The 23,481-nt window shown below is 44.1% G+C and overlaps 1 protein-coding gene across 2 annotated transcripts in view; it reads right to left on the minus strand.

The window, feature by feature from the left end:
* LOC137435358 (serine/threonine-protein kinase MRCK alpha) overlaps positions 1 to 23,481 on the minus strand; it is a 318,221-nt gene that overhangs the window by 251,388 nt on the left and 43,352 nt on the right. For both annotated transcript variants that reach the window (XM_068129069.2, XM_068129068.2), the window contains exons 2-4: positions 16,114 to 16,205; positions 2,630 to 2,713; positions 2,067 to 2,162 (exon numbers count right to left, since the gene is read on the minus strand). In XM_068129069.2, the coding sequence (XP_067985170.1) occupies positions 2,067 to 2,162; positions 2,630 to 2,713; positions 16,114 to 16,205 (272 nt within the window). The remainder of the gene's footprint in view (positions 1 to 2,066; positions 2,163 to 2,629; positions 2,714 to 16,113; positions 16,206 to 23,481) is intronic.

Below are 23,481 nucleotides of genomic sequence, written 5' to 3' on the forward strand. Positions count from 1 at the left end.
TCCAAGCAGATGGAAGATTATCTCGTCTAGGTGAAACGAGGTTTTTGTGAAACGGTATCGAGGTGAAACGGGCAAAGAGAGGATGTGCAAGAGTAGCAGAGCAGGTTTTTAGGACAGGTGAGCTGATGCCGTCTCATCTTATAGGAGAGTCAAGGGTTGAAAGAAACTTGTCAGGTGCAAAAGACATAGTCCAGGAGCAGATAGGTACTACAGGGAAGAATGGGTACCGAGAGTGAGATTAGGGACAACATTTGGAAGCAAACACAGAATTTTGGCATTCAGCCTTCACACGAGCGGATTCGGCTGTGGTGCCAATTGGAGAGGGAAGGGGAGCATACCCCAGAGACAGACTTAACAAGGGGCCACCAGGTTTTAGAGGAGGGAGACAAGTTTGAAAGTTAATTCTTAAGGTTGTACAAATGTTATTTTCTGGCTCTCATGAGTGGACACACACTTGTTGTGGACGTTTTGGAAAGCACTGAGATTGCTTTCGGTCAGATTTGACTTCCAAAAGCAAAGGCAATTTGTTTCAGAACAACTGTCTCACCACATGATTCAGTGTACCATGGGCCCGGAGAAGGAAAGGATAATTCTGAAGAAGAGCATGGATGAATCTGTGCATGAGAGAGAGCAAGTTTCTGTGGAAGAATTCCCAGGCTGAGTTAAAATCAGGAGCAGTAGATGTCGGAGAACAGTCCTGAAGTGAAATGGCTGCTTTTCCATACAGGATTGATGATCATCGAAAAAAAGTGAAGCGAGAGAAGTGCAAAAGGGCAATGTACTGACGGTAGCACATTTAGACATAAGCAAGGGAATGAACAAAGAGGAAAAGAGAAGAGGGAAAGAAACAGCATTACCTTGAATTAAGAGAGTTGATTTGTGTATTGTTTTTGGGAGTAGAAAAGGTCAGTTGTAGTAATGAGGGATGACAGGAGATGGAAAAGCACTGCCTGCTGGAACCCACAGAGGCCTCAACATGTATTGATACAGATGAGATGAGATGATGGAGATGAGATGAGATGAGATGAGATGAGATGAGATAAGTTTGTCAACAGATGAGAAGACAATCCACCACTTCATTTCATCTTCCATCCAGTTCCTTCCTCACTATTTACCCCCATGCTTTGCACCTATATGGGCCCATTATAATATAATTATTTAACAGTTCTTTCTCATTCTCCTGTTAGACATCTAATGGCCCAGTAGAATTGACAAATTATAATGAATGCAGTCGCATATTTTTGCATTGCTCAAGTTCCATCGTTAAATATAATTCAACCTTTCTTTGAAGGTAACAATGTGTGGCGGCTGCTTTGATACCGTCTACATGGCATGCTCACTGCCAATTGAACAAACATTTCAGGAAAGTAAAAGTAAGACTTAAACTCCACCCTCCTCCAGTTTGCCTAACACAGGGTGATTGGATGGATGTGAAGCATGGGTAGGTACATGCTGTACTCTGTTGATGGATGTGGAGATGTTCGGATTCTTCCAGGTATGGGTCTTGATAAGTGTGTTATTATTCTTTCTTCCTGCCGCTCCCACACCAATCACCACATGCTACCCAAGCACAAGCCAGAGAGCACTGCTTATTTCTTTGCATAATGAAAAATGTTAGGGGACATAACACAGGCAAAAAGAGACAAATGGCCTTTAATGTGGCTTCTTAACCCTTTGAGTACGGATGACGTCCAGTGCCGCACCCGCGAAAAAGTTTTGTGTACGGATGATGTGACTATACCTATAAATAGATCGTCAGTACGTGGTTGCATTCCCGTACCAAAATGCCAAATTAATCCAGTACCGGGGGTATTTTTATCAAAAAAAATCCCGTACTCAAAGGGTTAACTGTGCAATTGTGTAAAATCCGAGAGTCACCTAGGGACAAAGAGGTGAGTTTGTTCATGTCAGCTCAGTAATGTTTGCATAAAGTTGGTTTTCAAAGTTTTCTATCCCATACATTGCATTGGGTCTCTGCCCTTTGACCCCACAACAAAATCTGTCACACTATTACATCATGCACTTCAACAAAGCCACTCAAGAAGTGGAAATAATAATTGGCTTACCAGATAATTTTCATCTTGAAAAGCATAATGTAATGTAGTTATCCACTGGCTATCCCCTTGCACAAGCACATCCCGTTCCTCCCGAAAACAAGCAGTCTGTAAAACAATCACAAGATAAATTTTACACTTTTTGCAAAACTACAATAAACGAGAACGACACTCTACAATGTCACGACGTCGACCGATTATAATTATGCCTCCACCCACATGATTACATCATTATAATACTTGTACCAAGTTTGATTTAAATCCCTTCCGCTGTTCTCGTTATCACATTTTTACCTGCCATGACCTCTGACCTTTGACATCTTGACTCCAAAATCGAATCAGTACATCTTTGCATCATCTACAACTAAATTACCTCCTATTCCAAAAATCAACAGGAACCCTGATATATCACGATTAAAATGTATCATACAACAAGCAAATGCCATTTCTAACTTGTATACAAAGCTAACATGGATTGATAAATAACTTCATAAGCTGGAAATGGTATTTTAAAAAATGAAAGAATCTCAAGATGCGTGAAATCATACTTTTCCAGAAAAAGCAGTATACCTGACCTCAGCACGTTTGAGCATCTCCCATTTGTTGAGAATTTTCATGGCATAAACCTTCTCCGAGCATTTCATTTTCACCACAGCCACCTATGCATAAAAAAGCGATAATAAAAACACTTGCAATCGACAGTTTATAAATGGAAAACATAGGGGCAATACCCCTGGCACTCACCTGGTAGAATAAACAGTATACTGCAATGACTAAAGGTATTTTAAACCAATTTCAATGGTTTCAAGAAGACAGGGCAGCATGCAGAATCATACTAACATAATCATAAGACTTTAAACAAACAAAAGAAATACCTATTTTAGGGGGGAAACGGCTTCCCCTCCCCCCACCCAACCCCATATACCTCCTCAGACCCCAATTTTTCTAATGCCTTGAACAAACATTGGTACATCACGGGTGATAGAAGATTGTGGTGAAGTTTAATTGAAATTGCATGTGTAGTTTCTGAGAAGAAAGCAAATACCTATTTTGGGGGGAAACCCCCCCATATATCCCCAAAGGGGCAGATTTTTTTTTTTTAAGGCCGTGAACAAACTTTGTTACATCATGGGTGGTGAAGGTTGTGGTCAATTTTCATCGAAATTGTGTGTTAGTTTCAGAGAGGAAAGCAAATACCTATTTTGGGGGTCAAAACCTGGACCCACTTTGACCCCCGTATACCCACCTTAAACTTCGATTTTCTTACCGCCGTAAACAAACTTGGGTACATCACGGATGATGAAGGTTGTGGTAAAGTTTCATCAAAAGCGTGTGTGTAGTTTCAGAGGAAAAAGCAAATTTTTATTTTGGGGGTTAAACCTGGATCCAATTTGACCCCAGTAAAGCCCCGTAGACCCTGATTTTTTTTTTAATGCCGTGAACAAACTATAGTCACAACACAACAAATATCATTTGCGCCAAGTTTGGTCACAATCCCTTCAGCAGTTTAGGAGAAGAAGTTCAAGTGTTTACGGAAGAACGGACTGACTGACTGACGACGCGTCATCGCATAAGCTCCCCTGAACTTTGTTCCAGTTGAGCTAAAAAAAAAAAAAAAGTTTCTACTTTGCAAATTGAATATCAATAATGCATTGTTCCCAGTTGCCTGTTACAGAACACACCATTTGCTTTTTCTCACAGTGCTACGTGAGGTGTTAAATCGGTTCTGCGAATGAACCAACATAGTTGAAGACAAGCCATGGTAGTTTCCACCACCCCCGTCGATACAAGTAATCAGGGAAGAATATCTCATGCTCAATTACCTATTGAAAATAAAACGTTGACATATTAGACCAGGGTGAGTATGTCACGTAGAAACGTTTGAACGCCCCACATATATCTTATTTGACACCACCAAAATAAACACATTATGCAAAACAAAATTTTACTCTGGATTGTATATCACAAACATAAAATGCAGCAAAGTGACTGAAAGTAAAACACCTCACTGTGACCAGTGTTAGGATTTCAAAATCTATGAAGCCAATGACCACTCAAGCAGTTTGATTAAAAATACAACTTTTGGAAAATATCAGGAGGGAAGGTGGGAGAGGAGGAGAGCGTGGGAGAGGAGGAGGAGAGCGTTGGAGAGGAGGAGGAGAGCGTTGGAGAGGAGGAGGAGAGCGTGGGAGTGGAGGGGTAGGAGAATGGGTTTCCCCCATTTCACCATACCACTCATTTAATGTAAAGCTGGAATCACAAATATTTTTAAGTGGATGCAACAAGTCTTCCACCCCAATCCCAACAAATCTGAAGTAAGAGCACAACCGAAGAAGACTCGTCATGATTCCATTTATTCACATCTTTCTTGCAAGATCTCTACTTTGGGATCCAACTTGACGTTGGATCATGAAGTGAAGAGGTGTCTGTTCAATCTGTTGGAGTTGTGTGTGGCATGTCTGTGTCTATTGTCTGTCTACTTAAACCTGCAACAGTTGTTGCAAGGTATGTTTGTGTCAGGTCCTGTCAGCATTGGTGTTAAAAATTACATTGGTGTCAGGTCCTGTCAGCATACAACGGCACTCTTCGATATCGCCACGTGCACCCATGCCTTCACCGACATTATTACATCGTTATACATACTTGTACCAATTTAGATTTAAATTCCTTCAGCCATTTTCAATCACGAGAACGAAAACCTATTACATACTCTGACCTTTCTTTAATCTCTTAACCCCCTTAATCTAATCATTCATCTTTGCATCATTATATATACTAGGGCATGCCCGTACTATATATATATCTAAAATTATATCCCCCCCCCTCTATTTACATGAAATGGTTTGGTCCAAAGCGAACGGCCTGCGAGTACGGTGACAATCCCCCCCCTCTATTTACATGAAATGGTTTGGTCCAAAGCGAACGGCTTGCGAGTACGGTGACAATCCCCCCCCTCTATTTACATGAAATGGTTTGGTCCAAAGCGAACGGCTTGCGGAGTTTGGTAAAGAAATCGCCATAGCTCGGTAACTACTTGTCCGATTAATATGAAACCTTGAAAAGGCACATCCTCGGGTCCCCAGCAATATACCTGGCAAGTTTCAAGTATATCGGACCCGTGGTTGTCGAGAAACAGCGGTCACAGACAAACACACAGACACACACACAGACACACAGACACACAGAGATTACTGGAATTATAGATAGATACTTGTACCAAGTTTGATTGAGGTCCCTTCAGCTGTTACTTAAGTTAACGCGGGAACGAAAACCTATTACGGCCGGACGGACGGACAACACGAAAACATAATGCCTCAAGCGACTTTGTCAGTGGAGGCATAAAAATACCTTGGCATGACAAAAAAAAAACATCCATTTTGGTAGGTTTCGACTTTTGTAATGGTCCTCAGAATGATTTTATCAAGACAAGTAATTACAGTGCAAAGATGGGTGGAGCTAGGATTGAAAAATCACCTAGTTAGGCAGAGCTTCGTCTGGAGCTCAGTCACAGTTCAGCGAGATTTCATGAGGACAGGGTTTGTACTGCTCGATATTTATGAATCCTTTCTCATTTTCACCAGGGTTTCATTCGACAGGGTTCCACGCGAAGTATTGACATGGGCATTGAGGAAGTTAGAAGTGGAGGAATGGTTGATCAGAGTAGTGATGGCAATGTACAAAAGAGCGCGCACAGCTGTAAGGACGAAGGACGGGAACAGTGGTGAGTTTGAGGTGAAGGTGGGAGTGCATCAGGGGTCGGTACTAAGTCCACTACTATTTGTAGCTGTGATGGAGGTGCTGGCTCAGAACGTAAAGGAGGGTTTACTGTGGGAGTTGTTGTATGCAGATGATCTGGTGTTGATTGCGGAAAGTATGGATGGACTGAAGGAAAAGATGAACAAGTGGAAGGAATGTATGGAGACAAAAGGTCTGAAGGTCAATATCGGAAAGACGAAGGTGATGGCAAGTGGTAAAGCATGTGGTGAGGTGGAAAGAACTGGGAAGTGGCCATGTGCTGTGTGCAGGAAAGGTGTCGGAGTGAACTCCATTCAATGTACAATGTGCGCTGAGTGGGTTCATCAAAAACGTAGTGGTCTGAGAGGGTCATTAACCAGTGTGGCAGCTACATTCAAATGTAAGGTGTGCACAGAGGGAGCTGCAGATGGAGGAAATGTTGAGTTGCATCTTGGAGACGGCGTGAAGCTGGAAGGTGTGAAAACATTTTGCTACCTCGGAGACATGCTGAATGGAGAAGGTGGAACAAACTCGGCAACGGTTGCTGGAGTGAGATGTGCATGGAAGAAGTTTCGGGAACTGAGTGGCGTGCTGATGAGGGGAGTGTCGTTGAAGCTGTAGGGAAAGGTGTATGCTGCATGTGTGAGAAGTGTTATGATTTATGGGAGCGAGACATGGGTCATTAATGTAGAGCAGCAACGAAGGCTGGAAAGGGTGGAAATGCGAATGGTTCGGTGGATGTGCGGAGTATCGTTGAGAGAGAGAGGAAGACAAATGATGAATTGCGAAAAATGATGGGAATCGAGCCTGTGATTGATGCTGTGAAGAGGAACAGGTTGAGATGGTTTGGTCATGTGTTGAGGAAGGATGAAAGTGACTGGTTGAGAAGAGTGATGGAAATGAATGTGGAAGGAAGTAGAGGATGGGGAAGACCGAGAAAGACTTGGCTAAAGATGGTGGAAGAAGAAATGCGGGCAAGGGGGTTAACAAGGAGAGATGCAGAAAATATGGCAAAATGGAGAAGATTGTCATGGGAACCACAAGGCTAACCCACGCTCTAGCAGGGAAAATGGCCTTAAAATGCATGTTGTTGTTGTTGTTTCTCATTTTCACCCGCCACAGAACCATAGTTTTAAAGTGAGTAATAAGTAATAACACATTGTTGTCAATGTTTGGTTGTATTCTGGTGGTGGGTGATCTCTGCATTTTGACGTTCATAACGGTTCTCACAATGTAACGATCGCCATGCTTTTGTGATGTGAATTGCTCTTTTCTCTGTTATGGATTGTGATTGCGGTGCTTGGCAAACATGCAGTGTTTCTTACCTCTGCTACCAAAGGTGGATGGACGTTGTGTTTTTACCCCCGTCTCTTGGTCCGTTTGTGAAAAGGATATCTCAAAAAGTTGTGGATGCATTCGGCCGAAATTTGGTGGAGTGGTTGGGTATGTGACAAGGACAAAATGATTAGACTTTGGTGAAGATTCAGATCCGGATCCGAGAATATATGTCATTCTTAACCAGAGAGATGGGCCTAAAACTGATATATAACAGGATGAGCACACGGAAGAAGAAGAAGATCTGAATACAAACGGATGTGGATGGACTTTGCATTTTCGGATGCTTTCGGGTTTTTTTTGTTGTTTTTTTGCAGTAACCATTGAATTAACAAGACCAAAAGTCTAACAGCGACATAGCCAGGCTAGTAAAATATTATAACCACAAACACACTTGATTAGCATTTTAAACAGTTGCTAATGCTGTTTATAACATTAAACAAAGAAATTTGGAGGAATCCAGACATCCATGAGGTAAGTTTTACTTACAGAACTGAGTGAAGATCTACTGTAATCTATATACCCCACAAGGGTTGGGAGGTGTGCTCATTTACCAAGCAGCTAGCTAGTGCTTGCCAAGCCAGCCATTCCTTAAGGGCATTCAATGGAGTGTTTTGCTCAAATGCTTTAACCACTTGGCAATCTCTCCACAAGAAACGTGGTAAATGAACACACCCAATGTTCTTGAGACCAGATCATAAAGAGACTAATATATATACCCCAAAGAGGAATGACCTTTCCTGCCGCTCTCGAAGTGAGTGGGTATTTACGCCATAATGACATCATATACGTAATGACGGAGCATGACAGCCAGACACAAAACTTTCACTACTTTAATATACTAGTACACCCGCAGACTCCGGGAGCAGCAGGAAGGGTCATTCCTCTTTGGGGTATATAGATTACAGTCGATCTATGGTCTCGTCTCAAGAACAGTGGGTGTGTGTTCATTTACCAAGTTTCTTGTGTAGAGATCGCCAAGTGGTTTAAGCATTCGAGCAAGCACTCCATTCAAAACCGTTAAGAAACGGCTGGCTTGGCAAGCGCTAGCTAGCTGCTTGGTAAAGGAGCACAACCCGAACTTCTCCCTTTCAGTATCGTATGAAACAGCAGGAGCGAGTTTCAAAAGTTTGCTACGAAAAACGCCACGTTAGCGCCAGGAAGGGTCATGTTATTAACCCAACATTTGTGGGTTAATATAGAGTACAGTCGATCTTCGCTCAGTTCTGTAAGTAAACCTTACTTCACGGATGTCGGCATTCCTCCAAATTTCTTCATTTAGTGTTATAAAAAGCATTAGCGACTGTTTAAAAAGCTAATCATACGTGTTTGTGGTTCATAATGTTCATTAATGTTCATTACTTCTGGTAGAGGCCGTTGCTCCCACTAAAACGCCATGATAAGCTATTTATATACATTGACTCACCGGAAAAATCCCTGGGGAGGTGGGATATTATTGGTATTAATATTGTTTTGTAATAACATTAATATTATGCTATTATCGTTAGTTTTGTTATTTGAAGCGGCCTTGGTAAACGCCACGATAAAGCTAACATAATATGGCTATACACCTCAACACGCAACCCATTGGCAGCAATGGTGGGGAAAACCCACTCGGGGGAGAGAACCCCCATGGGGAGGGGGGCAAATGAATGTGCTACAACCTTCATTATGTAACCCTTCGTCATCCTGTCAAGTCTGGTTGAGATTGGATAAGTAACGACAGAATGTATTTGCGTCACAAATTCATCAGACGGACACAAATCGGGCATTTTAGTATGATACAAGATATATATTTAGCCTCCAGTAATGTTGCAGTCACTACAAAGGGATTAGTGTTGCGATTAGATTTACTATAATAAGGTTATGTTGTTATTATGAAAATTATATATATATTTTTTAAACCGAGGTGAATTCCTTACTTCCGCTTTTACACGGCTTCAATCCATCAACTTTACATTCACGACATTGGGATTAAAGTGTTATGGTAATATTTACTATAATATTATTACTACGAAAACGATACTATTGAAACGATACCACTGCATTAAGAAACCTGGGTTTCATTTGTCTGAAGCGGACGGTGAGTCATAACGCCTAAGGCCTATACGCAGCGTATTGTTGGAAGAGACAACGCCGATGCTTTCGATATTTGATGGTCATTTTAACAATCGGTTTGTTTGTGTTTCACACTGAATGAAAATCGTAAAGGTAGAGCATGGCGATTGTGATATATGACAGGTTCGACAATATGTTCGGCATTAACAGCAAATAAATCAAAATGGCGATGCGTGGAGAGACAGCCGCAGCACCGCCGTAATGACATCAGACATAATCACATCACCCTGTCATGTGACCAGATTATCAGCTCTGATTGGTATACGTTTGAGGGGACATACATACATACATACATACATACATACATACATACACTGTTCGAGACGGCTCTGCCCGATGGGCTACGTCATAAACAAGACCCCGTCTCTGTGCCTGCACACGGCATTTCTTTATACAATACTAGCAGGAGTACCCAGTATACAATGTAATGGGCTACACGAACTGGTGAAATTTGAGTTATCGTTCGCTCCGAGCTGCACTTTAACAGAAACCAGTACATCTTTGAACACTGTGAAATAAACAAGACCGGAAATCTAACAACAGAGTAGCTGGGCTTGTAAAATATTACAAAACAAACACATATGATTAGCTTTTTAGACAGTTGTTAATGCTGTTTATAACATTAAACAAAGAAATTTGGAGGACACCCGTGAGGTAAGTTTTACTTACAGAACTAAGCGAAGATCTATTGTAATCAATATACCCCACAAGGGTTTGGGTAAATAACATGACCCTTCCTGCCGCTAAAGTGGCATTTCTCGTAGCGGACTTTTGAAACCACCAATTAAGGTTTTGTTTTGAAACCCACCAATGAAACCCAATTTTCCTGCTGCTTAACAGAAAACTGAAAGGGAGGAAGACCGTGGTGACGTGGTGTGCTCATTTACCAAGAAGCTAGCTGGCGCTTGCCAAGCCAGCCGTTCCTTAACGGTTTTCAATGGAGTGCTTCCTCGAATGCTTAAACCACTTGGTGATCTCTCCCCAAGAAACTTGGTAAATGAATACACCCAATGTTCTTGAGACCCGAACAGAGATCGACTGTAATCTATATAATATACACCAAAGACGAATGACCATTTCTGCCACTATCGTAGTGAGCGGGTCTACGAGTAAATTAAAATGTCGGTCGGTGGAGTCAGCCGTCGTAATGACATCATAGACGCAATGACGTAGTGTGATGGATGGACACAAAACTGCTGCTACTTTAATATATAGAAGACGATATATTTTAACCTCCAGTAACTTTGCAGTCACGACGAAGGAATTAGTGTTACATAATATTTTTTTGATTTTTTTTTTGTATACAAGATCGAGGCTCGTGTAAGAGCTAACATCAATCACAAAAAAACAAGCGTTACGCCTAGGTCCCCCGTCGGTGAAGTGATGCGAGTTGACAACGTGGAAGACGCAAGGCGGCCATCTTGGATTTTGACGTGGCGACCCAATTTGCAATAGCGTTCTTCCTTATGCGTAGATACACCCACACACCAGATTAGAAGTTAGTAGTTCGTTTATATTTCAAGATATTTCGCTCACAAGGTTCAGACATCCATGGTGGTGGCCATCTTGGATTTTAACGTGGCGACCCAATTTTCAATAGCGTTCTTCCTTATGCCGAGATACACCCACACACCAGATTAGAAGTTAGTACTTCGCTTATTTTTCAAGATATTCCGCTCACAAGGTTCAGACATACATGGCGGCGGCCATCTTCGATTTTGACGTGGCGACCCAATTTTCAATAGCGTTCTTCCTTATGCGTAGATACACCCACACACCAGATTGGACGTTAGTAGTTCGTTTATTTCTCAAGCTATTTCGCTCACAGGGTTCAGACATATATATGGTGGTGGCCATCTTGGATTTTGACGTGGCGACTAGTCAAAGTAAGCAAGTCTCAGTTTCAACTGTGAAGAGAAGACTTCGAGCTGCAGGTTTGACAGGTCGAGTGGCAGAAACAAAGCCATTGCTAAGATGGCAAAATAAGAAAAAGAGGCTTGCCTGGGCTATGGAGCACCGCCAATGGACTACTGAAAACTGGAAAAAGGTCTTATGGACCGATGAATCAAAATTTGAAATATTTGGTTCATCACGCAGGGTTTTTGTACGCCGTCGAGTAGGCAAAAGGACGGTTACTCAGTGTGTGACATCAACTGTCAAACATGGAGGAGGAAGAGTGATGGTCTGGGGCTCTTTTGCTGGATCCAGAGTCGGCGACTTGCACAGAGTTACTGGCAGCCTGAACCAAAAGGGCTACCACAGCATTTTGCAGCGCCATGCAAAACCCTGGTGTTGGGCTAGCGGCTAGGGTGCCGGCTTAGGATCCTAGGATCCTGGGTTCGAATCCCGGTCAATCGCTGAATTAACGCCAGGGGGGTTGACTCAGCCTGTCATCCTTCTGAGGTCGGCTAATTGAGTACCAGTTCACTGGTAATTCCCTGTTTGTCGTTAAAGGCGGCAAAAAGGGTTGGCGTCAGGAAGGGCATCCGGCCGTAAAACATTGCTTCAAAAAGGGGACCAAAAAACAACAACAACCACGGTTCCCGAAAAAGGCCAACCCCCGCTTTGCGGGGAAAAATGGCCTCTAAAGGTGGTTATTTTTATATATATATATATACGCCTAGTTGGTTTGGGGTTCATCCTACAGCAAGATCATGACCCTAAACACACCTCCAGGCTATGTCAAAACTACCTTCGAGGAAAAGAACAAGACGGTAGCTGTAGGCTTCAAATCATGGAATGGCCAGCACAGTCTCCAGACTTAAACCCCATCGAGCTGGTTTGGGATCAACTGGACAGAAGGGGAAAGCAAAGCAACCTACAAGTGCAACACATTTGTGGGAACTTCTGCAACAGTGTTGGGAAGAACTTCCCGAACAATATTTGACTTCCATTGTAGAAAGAATGCCACGAGTGTGTTCGGCGGTGATATCTGCAAAAGGTGGCTACTTTGCTGAGTAAAAAATTTAAATTAAATTTTGTTAAACAAAATGATTCTATGATTTATTTTTAATCTCCAATTGTTTATTTGTTATATGCTTAATTTCAGAGTACATTGAGACATTAAACTGCATAAATTTCAATAAAAACTGGAAAAATTGAGGTGTTCTAAAACTTTTGACCGGTAGTGTAGATGGGAGGGTTCCCCCCAGTCGGTCTTTTCGGAGAGACACAGTAAGAGTGTGAGATTTGTCAGGATTGAAAGACATGTTCTACTTGTTTGACCAGTCTGATTTTATCCAGGTCTGCAGAGAGTGAGGAGGCTGCAGACTGCCGATCTGAGGGATGAGGTATGGAGTGGGGAAAGCAGTCAGCAGTCACTCAGTCAGAGCAGGGAAAGCAGAAAGATTTTCCCCTTTCTTCGAGGGGAAAGAGTCGAGTCATTAGCAAAGAGATAGAGAGGATTTTCCAGAGTCGGGGAGATCCACACGTTGACTACGACCAGAGATGAAGTCCGCAAGCCATGCGTGGAGATTTCCATGGATACCATAGGAGGAGAGTTTGGTGAGCAGAGCGGGGTGCCAGACCGTATTCGAAGGCACGTTATATGTCAAGGGAGAAAGGTCTGATTTCCCGTTTGGCATTGAGGACCTCCATCCATTGTTGAGACAGTAGAAGCAGCATGTCCAGAGTAGAGTGACCTGGTCTGAAACCAAATTGATGATCTGAGATCAAGCCATTGGAGAAGAGGAAGGATTTGATATCAGAAGTAATGATGGACTCCAAGACTTTACTGATACTTGGCAGCAGGCTGATTGGTCTGTCGATGCAAGGATCTGTTTTTGCACCTTTTTTGTGTGAAGAGGTAATGTTGGCTGATTTCCAAACTGATGACAGATGACCTTGAGCAAAAGAGAGGGTGAAGAGCAGAGAGAGAGAGAGAGAGAGAGGGGTTTGAGAGTTCAGTCTTGAGACTTGGAGGAAGGAAACCATTGTCGATTTTCCTAACCTGCTGATGAGCCAGCCGGTTAGATAATTCCAAAATATACTTTAAGTAAATATTTAACAATCATGCAAAAATTCCTTTTGGCGGGAGTGAGCTCCACATGTGGGAAACAAGGGCTTGACTCACAAAACAATTGAGCCACCACCAGTGCAATAAGATTGCTCCCAGTGCACCCTCACTTTGTGCTCCACATAAAATAAAGTACTTCACATTCACATAATAAACTTGATATTATGCGGTTGGACTACATGGTGACCTTAGTTGCTCGTGCTGCACCATTCAACCGTCTCATGTTATCAAATCATGAGATATTCAACGCGATGGACACTGTTCTGAGAATATAATCAATAAAATAATGTTTTAGATCTAAAGCCCAAAGGTCAAGGCTGCATCTCATTTTATTTTATTTCTTTTATCATTTTCGTTATTTTGAGCATACGGCAGAAGACGGCACCAGATTACAAACGGACGTGGACGGGCTTTGCTTTTTCAGATGCTTTCTTGTTTACTTTTGTCTTTCCTTCTATTAGACTATTTCAAAACACTGAAAGCTTCACAAAAAGTAGTATTCTCCAGTAAAATGACGAACTTCCAACATTTAGAAAGTAAGAAAACAAAGCAAGAGAGAGAGAGAGGCAAGGGGAACAGGAGTGGGGCACCAGGAAAGGGAAGGGGAAAGGAGGCCGGCGAGGGGAAAGGGAGGCCGGCGAGGGGAAAGGGAGGCCGGCGAGGGGAAAGGGAGGCCGGCGAGGGGAAAGGGAGGCCGGCGAGGGGAAAGGGAGGCCGGCGAGGGGAAAGGGAGGCCGGCGAGGGGAAAGGGAGGCCGGCGAGGGGAAAGGGAGGCCGGCGAGGGGAAAGGGAGGCCGGCGAGGGGAAAGGGAGGCCGGCGAGGGGAAAGGGAGGCCGGCGAGGGGAAAGGGAGGCCGGCGAGGGGAAAGGGAGGCCGGCGAGGGGAAAGGGAGGCCGGCGAGGGGAGAGGGAGGCCGGCGAGGGGAGAGGGAGGCCGGCGAGGGGAGAGGGAGGCCGGCGAGGGGAAAGGGAGGCCGGCGAGGGGAAAGGGAGGCCGGCGAGGGGAAAGGGAGGCCGGCGAGGGGAAAGGGAGGCCGGCGAGGGGAAATGGAGGCCGGCGAGGGGAAATGGAGGCCGGCGAGGGGAAATGGAGGCCGGCGAGGGGAAATGGAGGCAGCAAGGGGAAATGGAGGCAGCAAGGGAAAGGGGGAGCAGACAACGGGAAAGGGGACCGGCATGGGTAAAGTGGAAATGAGACAGAAAGACAGGAGGAAAACATCAACATGGAGAAATGGGTGACCAATAATAAGAGACATAATGAGCAGGTATGGGGAAATAACATGAGATGGCAGTGAGCTGCAGTCTCGATGAACTACAGCAAAGTGTGATTGAACAAATACAGGCAACTCCACCAGTCGGTGCAAAGGGTGATAAAAGAGTACAGGTGAGGGGAAAGGGAAAGGGAGGCCGGCGAGGGGAAAGGGAGGCCGGCGAGGGGAAAGGGAGGCCGGCGAGGGGAAAGGGAGGCCGGCGAGGGGAAAGGGAGGCCGGCGAGGGGAAAGGGAGGCCGGCGAGGGGAAAGAAAACCCTCCCTTTCGGCCTCCCTTTCCCCTCGCCGGCCTCCCTTTCCCCTCGCCGGCCTCCCTTTCCCCTCGCCGGCCTCCTCGGCACACCTGAGCTCCTCACCACATACAAGGCTTTCATCCGCAGCTCAATGGAATACTGTTCTCCCCTATGGGCCGGTGCTCCTGCCTCACACCTAGCTCGGCTTCACGCTGTTGAAACCAAAGCTTTCAGAATTATTGGAATCTCCCGCGATGAAGCTATCTCTGAGGGCCTTTCACTCACTCACCGCAGGCAGGTAGGTGGTCTTTCTGTCTTCTACCGACTCCTCTCCGGCCTTGCACCCCCAGCTCTCTCTGTGCTCTGTCCCCCAAATATTCCTACAGGTCGCACAAGATCTGCCAGCAACCCTCTGATGGTTAAACTGCCGAAATCTCGGCTCTCTGCTCACCTTCACTCTTTCATTCCTCTTTTCTCCCGCCTCTGGAACAAACTCCCTCACTCCCTTCAATCCCACTCCTCCCTCCAGGTCTTTAAAACAGCTGTTCACCACCATCTCTTATCTTCCCCCATCCAAAACCTTGATCTTTTCTACCCCCGCTAATTCACCCCAGATCCACCTTGTTTGAAATTCAAACTTCTTTCCTGGAAGTCCTGGCAGTGTCCATATGTTTTATACCTCTTCCACCGCCCCCTTCCCATGCCCCCCCCCCCCCCAAAGCCCTCGCCCTCTCTCAGATCTCTCGATGTCTCCATGTCTCTCGGTCCCTGCTCTCAAATGTTGTGTTTGTGTCCTTCCCCCTCTCTCCCCATCTTGTCTACCGCTCCCGATGTTATATGTTTTATGTGTCGGTTTGTCTTTCTGTGTGATTAATGTTCGCTCTTTCACGAGCCTCGATCTTGTATACAAGAAAAAAAAAAAAAAAAAAAAAAAAAAAAGGTGAGCAGGTGGGAGCTTGGGCTTTCTAAAGAGACCCAATAAGCTATTTTTCCTCTGACTGTTGCTTCATGTTGCCACTCAGCCTGAACACCTTCATCAACATAAGGAAGAATAACTATTCCCCAAAATTATGGTGATCTCGCAAGGAACAATCTTATAATATCAACCCTCCATACCTCCATTTTCACCAACCATCACTCCACCTTGCATTCCATTTCCCTGCCAACACTTTTGTTTCAACCTGCAACTGCTGTACTTGTTTTGCATCTTTCACTTTTGAAGAATTACAAGCAATCAGCACATCAGTTACTGACCCCACTTTTCTTGACAAAATTTAAGAACAACCATTATGTACATTATCAAAGAATGTCTTGTTACGTTTTATGAATATAGTACTGCTTTTTCACACTTACTTCTCCAAATGCTCCTCTGCCAATAACTTTCAGCATTTCAAAGTCGTCACGATGTAACCTCATCTCCTTCATTTTGTCAGCAAAAGGCCTTGCTGTAACACAGAGATTCATTTCAGCAATTAATCCACACCATAATATGGCTGCTGTTAAAAACATAAAACACTAGCAAAATAAGGATTATTAAAACGCAAGACAAATGCCTTTATATTCTTTGCTACAATTGTGACATTATATCAATAATAATAATAAAAGACTGTGTGCATCTCCGTAACTCCAAAACCATAAAACCAAACGGCCCCAAACTCTGCATACATACTTAAACTCCAAGATAGTGCATGAATGGAAACTCGGTATTTGGGCGTGATTAAACACACCTTTTGAAGATCATTTATGGGGATTTATTGGCTGCTTATCATTGGGCAGCTGGGGGAAGATCGTTGGCTGCTTATTTAATGCTTGGTGATACCTTTCTCAAGCTGCTACATCTATACAAGGCCACTATATGTCTTGTCATGGAGTTTCATTGCCAGATTTGGGCTGGTGCTCCGGCACCTATCACCTATCTCTTCTTGACAGAATTCAGCGACGTACTGTCATTCTGGTGGGACAGGAGTTGGCATCATCCCTGGACCCTCTCTCAGTCCACCACTCTGTTTCTTCCTTGAGCCTTTTCTACAGATATTACGAAGGAATGTGTTCTGAGGGTCCACAATAGGTTGTTCCACATGAGCATACTTTGTCGCCCTCCATGTTTGGTCATTTCTTCCCAACCATACACTGTATCTGTCCCAAGGTGTTCAAGACATTTCTCCCCCACCTCTAAACCTCCATGTCTGTTGCACGGAGACTCCGCAGCCTCAATTTTGGCGACCTCGTGCAATCAATGGTGGTGCGAACAATCGGAGATTTTTAGTCAAGAAGATATTTGGGGACGGGAGGGTTATGAGAACACTCATGTTGAACTTTTCAGAAAGCTGTTAAGTACAAATGCTAATTTTAATACAACACTCTCCGTGTTCATGCTCCCACCGCTGAGCGCTCCACAAGAAACTTGGAAAATGAACAGAACGCACACCCGATGTTCTTGAGGCCCAACCCTAGATCTACTGTAATCTATAAACCCCAGAGAGGGATCACCCTTCCTGCCTCCCCCGAGGAAACGGGTGTACCAGTAAATTACATATACATAGCAAATAAACCCTCGCTATTTATAGGGGTTATGTTCCTGTAAAATTCCACAAATAGCAAAACCACGAATACCATCACTAAGGGCCTTTGGAAAAAAAAGAGGGTAAGCTGCATCGCTCAAATGAAACAATAAACATATTACTGAATAAACATATTACATACTGAAATTAATAATGATGATGATTATGATGATAATCATGATATGATGAGATGATGAGATTTGATGTAGTTTACATGATGAGAATAATCATCACAGGTTGCACATTATCAACACCCATCAAGCATCCACACACAGAAGTAACAAAAAGAGCAATCAGAGGTTGCAAACCCTTGCCAGGATGTATTTTCAGTGTTTTTTAAGGCTTTTGTGTTAAAACAAATATGGCGGCCTAACCACGTGACCGATGGTCATCAATATTATTTTTTTCCCTCCACCAATGAATGCCTACATGACGCTCAAGAAATTTCAACTTGATCGGATGAAGTTTTGTACTTGCCGAATTATGACGTAATAATGGAGGCACCTATGACATCATCATTAACATATTTTATTCCCCATGGAGAGGTCTTTTACAATGTCTCAATATTTTCTATGCAGCGCTTTCGGAGATAGAGGTGCAACGTTTTTCGGTTTTTCCAAGATGGGGGCCAAACCACGTGACTTATGACAATAATTATCAATAAAAAATTATACAGGTGGAGTTGCACCGATGGTGAAAATTTCCTGTTGATGGGACCAACAGTTGCAGAGAAAATCATATTTATTCTGCACGGACAAACGACGGACTCAAATGCAATTCCCTCTCCTCAGGGGGGGGGTAACTAGATGGTATTCATAGAATACTTACCCTGCACAGTCAACTTGGCGCGAGGCAACTCTTCGGTTTTTGAACGTTTAAAAAAAAATTATTTGATCCAATATGGCTGCCAGACCACGTAAGCGATGACATCATAAATTTATATTGTCTAATATAATTGTTGTGTAGATCTCGCTCAAGAAATTTCAAACTGATCAGACGAAGCGTTGTCCCTGTCAAATCATGACATCATAATTACGGCACCAATGACGTCACCGTTAACAACAATTATTCCCCATAGGGAGTTCTTTACAATGAGCCATGTTTCGATTTTTTCCATGGAGCAGTTTTGTAAATATAGAGGTACAACGTTTTTCGGTTTTTCCAAGATGGTGCTTGTACCACGTGGCATATGACGTCATAATTATCATTAAAATATTCTGCAGAAGGCGTTCCTATGGTGAAAACGACGTGTCAATCGGACCAAGAATTGCAGCGAAAAATTCATACTGATCAGATCAAGTGTTGTACTTGTCGAATTATGTCATAATGAAAGCACCGATTACATCATCATTAACATGTCTTATTCCCCATTAGGCCCTGGGCTGTCCGCCGCTATCGTTCCGTGCTATCGTTCCGTTTCGTTCCGTGACAAGGGTGCGACTTATTTTCACTCACAATATGGTCTAAATGATATTCGCTGTATTGTGTAATAAGTTCTCCGCGTGAAGAACGCCCAAGTCTGAGCATTAATTAGGAGTTACACGCACTCTTTTTCAAAGTGTAATCGGCGATTAACTGCGTACGTTGGCCGGTAAGTCGGCCAGCCTGCGTAGCAGTATCAGCCGCAACCAATCAGGAGCTGTATTTTTGTAAACACGGGCACTACTTGTACTGTCATGGCAGCTTCCACCTCGGACTGAACTTGGTCATGTCCTGAGCAAAATCTACCGAGAAGTCGCCTTTATGGTGTGTTTTGCATCCGTCATCGGTACAAGAACAGAATGTGTCCATTTACTGGGGTTATATGGGGTAAATATCACGAGTGCTTAGGAAAATTGTTAGATTTAGACGAGGAAAGTGGTGACATCGCCCGGTCGCGTTATCACAGTCATGCTGGCATTGACTTCTCCGATATTCCACCGAGTGCTGGTTACCATCCAACGTGCTACAGACGGTTCACTGATAAAAAAGAGACAGCTTGCGAGTAAGAAACGATGCTTGCACACTTTTGAGGGAGCTACTGAAGTATCTGCAGTAGATGCTTCTGTTCAAAAGCCTGGTGTGCTGTCGTCACCAAAAAAGAGTCTGCGCTCAACATCGGCATTGCCAATCTCTTCACAAGGCCATATCCTCCCACGTATTTGCATCATTTGCAAGAAAGAGTCGCGTAACCTTAACCGAGTCCATGGGCCGAAGCGGGATAAACTCGTTCAAGCCGAAACACTCACAGTAGGTAGGTACCGAAGCCATTTGTTATGAGCTAAATCAAATTTGATCATTTGTATTTGCCATTCTGGCTTGTTTAAGAACAATTGATTTTCCTCCCACATCTTAAGTCCTCAAATTATATTTCAGGACGTCTGATTGAAGCTGCCAAGCTGAAAAAAGATGAAAGTATATTGGTCCACACTAGGAGATCTGATTGTGTCGCTGCAGAAGTCAGTTACCATAAATTATGTTTTGTGCAATACACAAGATTTCTCAGCAAGGACAGAGGGCCAGCAGTCAGTACACCTCAAAATTAAAGGTATGACTACATATCACATCACTTGTGTGAAATAATTCCTTATCATTTCTTCATGTGGGACCATATTTATTTTTTCTTTTCTCACAGCATCTTGCATGAAGAAGCTTATAGAATGTTGTGCCAAGATGTGATCCAGACAAGAATCATCAACAATGGAGAAGTATTCAGGCTAACAAAACTTGTGGATACATTCACAAAAATGGTAAAAAAAACATCATGGTGTCATATTGTCAAATATGAGGTGAGTGTAGTTTGAGTGTGTATGCTTGCTCATGCTGCCACTTTACTGCCACTTTACTGCAAATTATAAAGTTGTGTAATGATGTGGAAATGCCCAACATATTTTATCTTTTCCAGGAATGATCGCATGAAATCTCTACTGATGCAGACGTTTCCACAACTGATTTTTCATCAACCACGATGCCGGAATACGCCACTGCTGGTGTTTACAGACACGTTTACAGCAACAACAGTGGCCAGTCAGTGTGCATCAGAATCATCTGACAGTAGTGAGTCTGAGACAAGTGCTGCTGAAATGAGTGACTGTGACATTGGCACTGGTGCAGGTCCTTCATCCAGCCGACCAACCGGTCAGAGCAATGCAGTGCCAATATCAGGTCGGGAGATTGATGCTGATCGTGTCCGCATTATTTATAATGCAGGTTTGTTCCTCAAGGCAGAAGTAAATGTATCTCCTGGACTTTAGTGCCCTTAGCCACCTTTAGCATCTGACCTTGGTATATCTGCTGTCAAGGGTATGGTCCCAGTAGCTTCATACAACTTCTTAGCTTGGGTTGTTGGGGCTAGTGATGAACCAGCCCTTGAAGATTTTGTCTGCGTACCCGAGGATGTAGAAAAAAAAAAAAAAAAAAAAACACCTTTAGAGGCCATTTTTCCCCGCAAAGCGGGGGTTGGCCTTTTTCGGGAACCGTGGTGGTTGTTGTTTTTCGGTCCCCTATTTGAAGCAATGTTTTACGGCCGGATGCCCTTCCCGACGCCAACCCTTTTTTCCGCCTTTAACGACAAACAGGGAATTACCAGTGAACTGGTACTCAATTAGCCGACCTCGGAAGGATGACAGGCTGAGTCAACCCCCCTGGCGTTAATTCAGCGATCGACCGGGATTCGAACCCAGGATCCTTGGATCCTAAGCCGGCACCCTAGCCGCTAGCCCAACACCAACACCAGGGATTCCAGTACCCGAGGATGTAGAGCTGAAAATATTTTCACTCTGCCAGGACATTATCCTGTGTTATGTCGGTAGGGTAAAGCAATATCTAGAGCCAGGTAGATCTGAATAGGTAACATGCTTCGACTGTCGCGATATGGAATCTACTTGTAATAAGTTCTGTGTAGTCCGATTTGTCGGGTTAAGATGTATACCTGTGAACATACCAGGATGTTCGAGTGTTAGATCGTGTAGGGATTAAGATAACAGCTCCTGTGTGTCAAACCTGGTAGTCAAACCTTTGTCCCTTATGGCAATGCACACCAACATAAACACTTAGACAGGCCCTTAGCGCAACATTAAATAATTCCCTTCCCTGACAGTGACTTCGGAAGGAACAGGCAAGGAAACCAGGCCAGGACACCGCCGATGACGGCCGCCGCCAGCAAAACCTCCGGCAGGCCGAGCCACATCGAGTGCCACGAGCTATGACCACGCTAGAGGCCTGTGATTCGGTGGAGGGCACCGATTGGGTGGCGCACCAAGGCTGACGTCCCGCCGCAAGGCTATATCGGGGGGCGCCGAACGACATTTTCCCTCTTGCAGATCCAGCAGTTAGTCTTGCACATCCGGCTCTTCTTGCTTGCGCAGCTTCCTCTGGCAGCTCGAACTCTCTTGCGCAAGTCCTTCCCTGGCTGTCTTGTGCTCTCTGCGCTTTTCCTCTTGGTGTTGAGAGGTCCTGGTGGTCTTGGCTCGCCATCTGCGTGGTGCTTGGAGCGGTGCTTTTGGCGTTTTGGGACCTCGTGTGCGATCGGTGCTTCTGGAGCTTGGAGTGGCGCACGGACCTCGTGGTGTGCGATCGATTGGAGCTTGGAGCGAGGACTGGTGGCGCGCGAGCGGAGCTTGGGGACAAGACGAGGGACAGTTAGGACGCACCACATTTTACATTACACGACGAGACAATTCTTTTCCTTTAATTAATTCCTGTGTCTTGTTTCCGAAGTGAGGTGTGTGGGATCCCAATATAGGATTTAGTTTAATTGATTGCCGTCGCGTTCCTTGTTATCGGGTCCGTGAATAAATCTTTATTTTTGTACATTTTAATTCGGTGTCGCGTTCATTAATTTCCCTGCCAATCTTCTGCCGTTTGGGTTCGTTCACCTTCCACAGGCACACGCTTTTACCGCAGCTTCCACTTTCCTTCTTCCTCCCGCGTTTTATAGCCGAATCCGTTTGGTCGTCGCCTCAACTAAATCCGTTCTGGTCCATCCGCGAGCTCTGGTGTTAACCGAAGGGTCCGCGCGACACCTGCTTGCATCCAAAGGTTAAAAAAAAAAACACCCAAGTCTCTGTGTTTGGGTATGACCATTCGTCATTTGACAGGGTCATCCCAGTTACTGAACGTGATGAACAAACTTGGTCATTGTGCATCACGGGAAACTGTTGTCCGTCATGAGACTAGCTCGGGCTAAAGTACCGATTTGCATCCTTTATAATTTCCACATTGGCCACCCCAGGACCACGATGTTTCCAAAAGTGGAGGATAGTAGTACGTCTTGTTGTCTTCAGTCATTTCAGACATCTCGGTCGGTATTGGAGGTAGATACAGACTCGTAAAAATGAAGGAAATCCTTAAAAATCGCTATTTTCCTGAATGATGCACCTTGTTGCAGTTTTCATTATGTTGACAATAAAATGTTTACATGGTCGATACTTCTGATTCGTGATATATGTTCTAGTATCTGACGGCCCGTAGAGTTGAGGCTTGGAAGATGCATATTCGCGGAGATATACGTTTACCAAAATGGCAAAAATGCGAAAATGCCACTTTTCGCACCCTGGCGCCCAACTTCGACAGCTCACTGTGCCTAATTGGGCCAAGATCTCCTGGAGAACTTTTGTCCCAATGTCCACCATATACGTGTCTACCAGCAGCCCAAAGTTCACCTTGCACCCCTTCCTCGGAACGAAAAGTGTTTTTAGGGCCTTTTCATAGGGACTGCCCACGGCCTACATGGGGAGTACTTGACAATGCATCGTTTCACAATTTTTTTCCATGGAGCAGTTTCGGACAAATAGAGGTGCAATATGTTTCAATTTTTCAAAGATGGCGCCTGTATCACGTGACCTATGATGTCATAATTATCATTTTAAAATTCTACAGGAGGAAGCGTTCCTGTGGTGAAAATTTCATGTCCACCGGACTAACAGTTGCAGAGAAATTGTTTTTTTTCATATTGACAAGATCAAGCGTTGTACTTGTCGAATTATGACGTCATAATGAAGTCACTGATGACAATCATTAACATATCTTATTCCCCATGGGAAATACTTCACAATGAGCCTCGTTTCAATTTTTTCCCATTGAACCGTTTTGGAGATCGAGGTGTTACGTTTTTTCCAAGATAGCGTCCATATCACATGGCCGATGACATCATAATTATGAATAAATTTTAAAAATACCA

Source organism: Myxine glutinosa, chromosome 9, assembly GCF_964187855.1.
Source record: "Myxine glutinosa chromosome 9, kmMyxGlut1.1, whole genome shotgun sequence".
Lineage (NCBI taxonomy): Eukaryota > Metazoa > Chordata > Myxini > Myxiniformes > Myxinidae > Myxine > Myxine glutinosa.